The sequence below is a fragment of the Nasonia vitripennis genome, chromosome 5 (genome assembly GCF_009193385.2).
Source record: "Nasonia vitripennis strain AsymCx chromosome 5, Nvit_psr_1.1, whole genome shotgun sequence".
Lineage (NCBI taxonomy): Eukaryota > Metazoa > Arthropoda > Insecta > Hymenoptera > Pteromalidae > Nasonia > Nasonia vitripennis.
In genome coordinates, this window is record NC_045761.1 from 23,559,033 (window position 1) to 23,567,051 (window position 8,019).

The following is an 8,019-nucleotide window of genomic DNA, read 5'->3' on the forward strand; positions in this document are numbered from 1 at the left end:
TGCGTCGCACAACTGCCCTGAAGGACAGAGCATATAGATGCCTACAAACTTCTTAAATCTTGCTGTTGAATTCTCAATTACCGAGTGTTGATTATTGTTCACTGGAGAACGATATAATGTTAAATTTTCTGCAAAGAAATTGCCTCCACCTGCAGCACCTTGAAATATAACTTTAGTTTCATAACAATAGGAAATTTCCAAAACGACGCGATGAGAGGGTGGGGAGAGGCAGAGGGGGAGAGAAGAGGAACGCTAGTGTCGAACGCGTGCGCTCATTGATGCTTAGCTCGGTCAAACTGCACCGCAGTGCAATAGAAGAAGAACGAACGGTCAGTCCGCTTTCTTTGGGTGCAGTGCCGCTGTCCCATATACCTGCGAATGCCGGCATCTCTCTCCGCCATTTTTGGCGATTTTAGAAGTCATGCCCTCAGTGGAGGGCGGTAGCTTCAGTCGAGGCTAGTCCTTATCTCGGTGCACATCTCTATCCGAGCTCGTCGTACCGGTACTTTTCGATACGTTTAAAACACCTGGGTTGGAGATCTGACAGTCATGCGCTTCGTTTGGTCACTTTTGTGTTTTGGAGGAATCGAGGATCGCTGATACACACGGTAAGCTAAACTTTTGCACATTTATTTATACCGTCTTACTCTCAAAAGCATTTCGTCGAGGAAGCTCGTCACGCTTTATACCGGCATCACGCGAATCTTCCATTTCTTAAAGGGAAATTGCGATAGTATCGAATTGAAGCTCTTACAGAGCCAATTCAGACCGTTATCAAAAAATTTCATTGGTGGGTACAGTGGAAATAGGGAGCAACTTCAGAGAGTTCAACAACAACAAAATCAACGCGCGCGGCCGATAAGTTCTGGTACGTTCCCTAGCGACTCGGTAGAAATGAAACCCAGAATCCGTCGAGAAATATGCGTAGTTTCTACGCTGAAATCCGAGTAGCAGAAGTTCTCTTATTTTTTTTGCGCATGCGCGTACGTTTCAGGCCAGGCACAGGCATACTAGAAGTATATGATTCCTATTGTAGAAGCTGTCTGCTATGTTATACAGCAGAATAGCATAGCAGACAGAACTACAGTTTTCATAGTTTCAGTCAATGTTGGATGATGAATATTTAGCCTATCAATTCATCTAGACTGATTTTGAAGGGAAAATATGATTTTCAAAGTGCCCATTAAGAGTGAAAACCTAACCTTACACATGCATACTGTTATATATAACAGCCCTAGTGGAAATAAAAAATGTAATAGTGTAATAAAATATAAGAAAATGTAACAAATCGTACCATTTTGTACGTTTTTGGACCTTTTTTACGTTTTATTACAGTTTATTACAAATCCATTGATCCAGGATTTCATGGGGACGACATTCTTTGAAAAGACAAATGTAACGATACGTAAAAAGTATAGCAAAATGTAAAAAATTGTCTGTAAGCGTAATATTATATAAGAAAATGGCGACTTTTTTATGTTCTTCCTTCTGCTTACATCCTTTTACTTTTTCTTACAATTTCTTATGCATTGTTACATTTTATTATAAAAATGATAATTAAAAAAAGATATTGACTATATTAGGCGGTAAAATAACATATGTAATAAACTGTATTAAAATGTAAAAAAAGTTAACAAATCTGAAAATGTAAGAAAGTGTACAAAAACGTATGAGAAAAAAGGTCCGAAATCCAACAAAAAGGTACAGTTTCTTTGTTGTGTCGAGACTTGCGGATTTTAGCAGTCTGCGCTATAAAATTTTATACGAAACTCTTGACTTAAATGGTTCAGTTTTACACAAAAAAGAACCATTTAAGTCACACGTATCGTAATGTACTATTTCAGATTCCTTGTAAAAATTTAAGATGAAAGTGCTCTTATACATTTTCCCGTAAAATGCATTGTTTCACGTAGAAACATCATTGAAGTTTCGATAATTCATATGGGAAAAGTAAAAAAACCGTTGCATTTCCAAAACTTTAATCTTGTTTTAAAGAGAAACGATGCATTATACGGAAAAATGTATAAGAACACTTTCTTCTTAAATTTTTACAAGGAATCTGAAAAAATATTTTTTAGCACGGGAAAGTGAAGATTTTGCAACAATTTTCCGCAAAATTGTTTATAACAAATAACCTGCCTTTTTCTTACACTCCACCCTCGAAATTCGGATTCAGCAGGCAAAAATACATTAGAAAAACCTAGGTGGAGTCGTTCTGTTTGAAAAGGCTACGGGAACCTAGCTGGCTGCCGCACTATACTAGACTGCGCGTGCGGTCTAGTAAAAATGGCGTCGTTATGCGACAAAATAAACGCTTTCTGATTGGCTCATACAGTGCGCATGCGCATAAGACGGAAATGCTTTTGAGGTTAGGGTGCGCAACGCGCGAAGTTCGAACTCGAGTTATATTAATAAATATTTCTCGTTTCCTCCAGCAACACCACTGAGATGTCTAATAAACAATTCATCCTATTCCGCGCTAGTGCGAATCATTATCAATTGGATCACGCGAGCTCGAATCCGTACAACGACGAACGCGTAAAAAGCATCGACCAGATGCTTAATCGAACGCTCGTCAAGATCTTTAACGTGCTCTCTCTCTCAACACTGGCAAAATAAAGGACCCCAATCAGAGCTCCATATTCAAGCTCATCCTGGAGCGGGAGCCCGCTTTAAGCGAATTTTTTCCAAAAAATATCGAGTTTTCGCTCCTGTGGAACTGCTGTCGTTGTTGATGAGACACGGAGCTGATGTCACCGCTAGGGATACTGACGGCTGCAACGTCTTAAATCATTTTGCGTTTGCTCCAGTGGAACATGTCGATCTGGCCAGGGTCTTGATCGAGAAGTGCGCCTCAGTCGAAGACGGAGATAGTGTGTTCAATCTTCAACCGCTGCACGAAGCCATCATAATGGTGAAGAATGGACTGGTAAGTCAAAGAGTATAGTTTTTAAATTATGATGCATAAATTTGTTACTCTAAATGCTGATTCTCGTTCGTTTTCAAGGTGAATGTTATTCTGGACTACGGCGTGAACGTGAATGCACTAAGGGAAGGATTTAACGACGAATTTCCCTTATACATTGCTGCCCAGGAATGCAATGACCCGGCAGTGCTGTTACTCTGTTGAAACATGGTGCAGATATCGATATGAAAAACGAATACGGCGAGACCGCATTATACGGCCTGATCGAACACCAGAGCTTTTACGAAACTGATAAAAATACGACAAAGAAGTTAAAGATACTTCTTTCCCTCGGCGCGGATATGTTCGCGACAAATAACGACGGAGTGACGATTTTCGATAGTATCGAACGCCGAACTACAGAAGATCCAAACATAAGGCTGATACTCAGGACATTAGCTCTGAGAAAGATCGCTGGCCTCCAGCCGTCGATCGAATTGAAGTACGAGAGGTTAATGGAACAGGAGGACCCGAATCTCTGGGAGTACTTCCAAAAGTGTATAGAGGAGATCAACAGGATGAAATCCACTAATGTATTCAAGAGCTGCTCAGTTTTTGAAATTTTGACCAAATGCCAGTGCGAGTTGGAGCTGCACATGCGCTACAACGAGTTCAGGAGAAGATTCAGGCTCGTCAATCTCAGCATTTTTCACGTTTACGTCGACGACATAAACGAAGCTTTCGAGCGCGCTGAACGCTACTACAATTGCGTCTTGGATCAGGAGAACTTGATCAACGAAGCTCTTTACAATTTTTTTCCTGAGATGTTTGTAAGAAAAGGGCTCGTTACATAGTCCAGTGCGAAGCTTGCAAGTTGAGGACGATTGTTAACGGGTCGCTCAAGGCGTCTGACAGCAGTGATGCTACAAACTGATTTTTTTTGTAAATAGAAAATAGTTGATGTAAATATATATTTTGTACATACATATTCTGAAATCTATTGTATACCTAGTCATATTTGTATTATTAAAATTAAGGCATGTTAAATACTTTGTTTAACTTATATATTATCCTCGCCTTGTGCCTAAGAATAAAAAACTCTTCCATTCGGTATAATCCCTCCACTATAATTGTATGAATTGGTCAAAAATTCGCGTTAATTAACTCTTGATCGAAGATGAGCCCGACAGCTGCATTCAATAACAGTGTCAAGCGTGTAACCACCTCCGACACACCATTGTCTGAGGAACTTTCGCTATCTGATCAAAACTTCTTCGGCATCAGGCCTCGAGATTAAAGTCCAAAGTTAAATTGCGTTATTAATCACCGTCGTGTTGTATGCCTCGTATTGGCCGAGTTTCTCCTGCGAATAGACCGGGCGGCGACGACGGTTCCCACTTTCTCCGTTAATTACAACTGGTATTTTAATTGTGCCGCAGTAGACGTAGCGAGTAATAATTTAACCCGAAACGAGTTTCGCTCTGCGTTAATTCGCTGCGGAAGCTTAGAGACGTATGTCGCGATATCCTTTTGACACGTGAGCTGCGGGTGATTAATGTAGTTTGGGTTTCACAATGATATCCTATATGATGTGCATATACGGTCAAGTCGATGAGTTCGAGTTATAAATAGTGGAGTTTTTTAAAGCATTTTTGAGATAAAATTTGCTGCTAGTGCGAAGCGGCTGACTAAATACATACTTTACTAGTATAGCTTATCTATAGCATACCGCTTTGTGTCGTAAAGGGTATAACGTAGATTTTTTGTTAATTTAAAAAATTGGAATCTAACTATATTGTAAATATTTCGAGCAATTCCAATTTTGAATAATATTATGTAGCAAAAGAGCATATCTCTAATCATGCCTCGACTATACACAATCTTCAACCCATGCAACGTTGATACTCCAATTCGAAAAAGCTCTACACACACCGCACAAAGCCCATCGCGTATAAAAGGCCTCATCTTCTCCAACCTTTGAAAAATCCGTATCGCCAGGCTCCTATCGTTGACTCCGATCTTACACCTGTTTTAACCATCTTCTTGCAGACCCTCAACGGCGGCCTCGTCATGGTGAGCTTCGACAGCGCTCATCTCAGCTGCGGAGATAAGGCATCGATGCGCGACGTCATAGGTGAGCTTTTTTACGAGCCCGAGGGATACTGCATATATGGGATCAAGATAAGCGAGCTTTTATACGTATATTTTTCCACTGTTGTAGCTCACATCAACCACATAAGGCAGATCGCCGGAGTCGACCACGTGGGACTTGGAGCTGGTTACGACGGGATATCCAAGTGAGTATTATTCTCTTTTTCGTTACGTACCCACTACTAATTTATAGAACTTCACAGTCGCACATAACCGCGTAATTTTAATATTGAAAATTCCACGTCTCTCGCTCGGCTGAATTCGAATATCCACGGGCTGTTTGCTCGCGTGTATCGATTTCCAATTCGAGCCTCGGAAATTTTCAAATTCAAGCGGCGGAATCGATTCGATGTATGTATAGGGTATGCCGCGTCGAACGAAAATATGCTTCTCGAATAGAGCGCATCCCTCTAAATAGAGTCTCGACGAAAAAGTCACTCGCAATTTATCACTATATACGGACGTACACGGTGCCTCTATAACAAGTCATAACTCACGCGTCTTTCGTCCCTTATAACGCACATGCAGTCTCGCGGTATCCCCCGGAGAAAAGCTCCTTTTCAGAGCTGCGGCGGACACGTCCGCGCGGCCGGAATCAGAACGGAGCTTCAATGGCGCGAAAAGAATTCGATAATAATTCTCGAGGCGACTGGACAATCGGAGAAAAGCCGCGAATGGAAAAGCCGAGTTTCTCGCGGAGCATTTAATCGATCGATTTTTTTCGTGGTAAAAATGTATTTAATATCGATTATCATTCATCCGATCCGCAGTCCACCAACGGAGCTCCCGGACGTCGCGGGCTACCCTCTGCTTCTGGCCGAGTTGACTCGCGACCGACGTTGGCCCACTTCGGACATCAAGAAGCTCGTCGGGGGCAACCTGCTGCGCGTCCTCAAGGAGGTCGAGCATCACGCCTCGACTTTGGCCGACCAGACACCCGCCGAGGAGTGGATTCCGCGTGAGCTGATAGAGGACACCGCCTACTGCAGGTACCTCGGCGTCTGAAGCTCTCACTCCACTTTCGTGCATATACATACTTAAGGCTCGATTTTCGCGAGGGAAGACGAGAAGGAGCTCGTTACACGTGACGCATCGTCGTCCGCTGGGGATTTTCCGTTTGTGTGTGTGTGTGTGTGTCATAATGAAGCCGTAAATATTAATTCCGCTGGGTGTGTAAATATAGATAGAAATGTGAGCGAAGCGAAGCGTGTTAGTGAAAATTTAGCGCAGAGGTGTGCCGTCGTATGACTCGATTTTCTCGCTCTCGGCTCTCGTCTTCTCCCTTGCGATGATCCGGTTATCGTTGTCGTGTTTATTATTATTCGAGTAAGTCATCGAGGGCCAATTGTATCAACTCGAGCGCGGTCGAGTGTAAAAAGTTCTTTAGAGGGAGATGACGTATTGACTTTGCAATAAAAAAAAGGATATATAAATATATGATTGTTCGTATATTTCGAGTGCGTAGCGTCGCGTGTGTACATTGTTGAATAATAATTCATACTCTGACTATTATTTCTCATGGATTCGCATAACTGCCAACGTAGAAACGGTGTGTGGGGTGTCGGCGGCTTTTCTCCCTCTCTAAAATCTTTGTAAATTATATAAGGCACTTTTGTAAACGATTTTCATGTGTACTTTAAGTGTATGAGGTTTGTTGCGATATAATAATTATGATATAATACGACCGAAAATAAAAGTTGATGATTTTTATATGAATTTTCAATAAAAGATACACGATTTTTCTTGGTCGCAACATTTTCTACGAACGAATATTATTCTCACATACGAATAACTACGACTTTCGAAGCATATTTTAAGTAGAATGAAATAGTCACCGGACCTTTTTGTACTCGTATGAATATGTGTATGCAACGATTGCGTTATACTGCTGGCTACTTACAGGATGAACGCGTAAGCAAAGCGCGCACAATAATATAGCTTGTATAAAAGGTGACTTAAAAAGAGGTTTGATTGTATGCCTTATATGCGATGCCGGAAGAATATAGAAACGAGCATTGTTACATAGCAGCTTGTCGTTCAGTTTTTGTATACGATGCAATTTTCCAGAATAAAAATGAAAATCACAATAGCTAACATTTGTTATAAAACGACGTTTTATTATGCGAGCTTGTAATTTGTACTGCTGGGATAAACTGGTTTGTAATTTCTTGTAAATAATAAAGCAGTACTCGAAACTCGAGCAGTTTTGTGCATCCATTACTTAATTTCTCCATACAACCACAATAAATAATTGAGTCAAGGTCCTTTTCCTTTTTTTTAATTTCATTTTTATTTATTTAAAAGGAAAACAAGAAACTAACGAACGTAACGAATGCAAATAAACACTCAAAAGCACCAGTCCTATAACTAACTTCCAGACACTAAGGAAACTCAAGAAGCTCACCATCCTCGCTCGTAAGAATAATTTCCAGCAGCAGCTTCGCGGAAAACAAAACGTCGTCTTCTCCGGCAGTACAGTCCCGGCGGAGAGCTATCGTATTGCAATTTCTCGCAGCCGTGAAGTTGGACGGGAGCAGCAGTGGGAAGCTGTCAGCGGCACGCGCACTTCGCATACTTTGCGCTTCGCACAAAGAGACCACGTGCTACAGCCGGTGCTATAACGTTACAAGAAGTAGGAGTAGCGGCAGCTCAAAGGGGTGTGTAGAGGAAAACGCGTTTGGAAATTTTGTTACTGAGTACGGGTATGGAGTTCAGCGTATCTTGAAAAAATGGTGGTAAACGCGGGTTCGATTGCGCCGTGGGGTAAAAAGGGGTCGTGTAGCATACGTGCGGAGCTGGGTTAATCGGATAATAAATGCCTTCGCTTAATTATAGTCGCTTGAGATCTCGTGCAAATAATAAATGTTGAAAATTCGAGTTTCAAAACGCTCTTAATAAAAGAAAAGCCGCAACGAAATCCTCAGGTCTCTGTATCTGGCTGTTAGACAGTATAGTAGCAGTAA

At 41.5% G+C, this 8,019-nt stretch overlaps 2 protein-coding genes across 4 annotated transcripts in view; both read left to right on the top strand.

Moving 5' to 3' along the window:
- The window catches only part of LOC100123483 (dipeptidase 1), a 28,034-nt gene extending 20,778 nt beyond the window's left edge, over positions 1–7,256 (top strand). For all 3 annotated transcript variants that reach the window (XM_031931163.2, XM_031931158.2, XM_031931159.1), the window contains exons 6-8: positions 4,955–5,039; positions 5,127–5,202; positions 5,827–7,256. In XM_031931163.2, coding sequence (XP_031787023.1) covers positions 4,955–5,039; positions 5,127–5,202; positions 5,827–6,061 — 396 coding nt within the window. In that variant the 3' untranslated portion in view covers positions 6,062–7,256. The remainder of the gene's footprint in view (positions 1–4,954; positions 5,040–5,126; positions 5,203–5,826) is intronic.
- Positions 214–3,952, top strand: LOC103316240. The gene is made up of 3 exons (XM_008208988.3): positions 214–608; positions 2,436–2,929; positions 3,008–3,952. The coding sequence occupies exon 3, from the start codon at positions 3,151–3,153 to the stop codon at positions 3,757–3,759; it is 609 nt and encodes a 202-aa protein (XP_008207210.1). The 5' UTR covers positions 214–608; positions 2,436–2,929; positions 3,008–3,150; the 3' UTR covers positions 3,760–3,952.
- Positions 7,257–8,019: the final 763 nt, after the last annotated feature.

Bases quoted from the DNA above. Each gene is read 5' to 3' on its own strand.
- LOC103316240 (XM_008208988.3), top strand. From the start codon at position 3,151: ATGAAAAACGAATACGGCGAGACCGCATTATACGGCCTGATCGAACAC.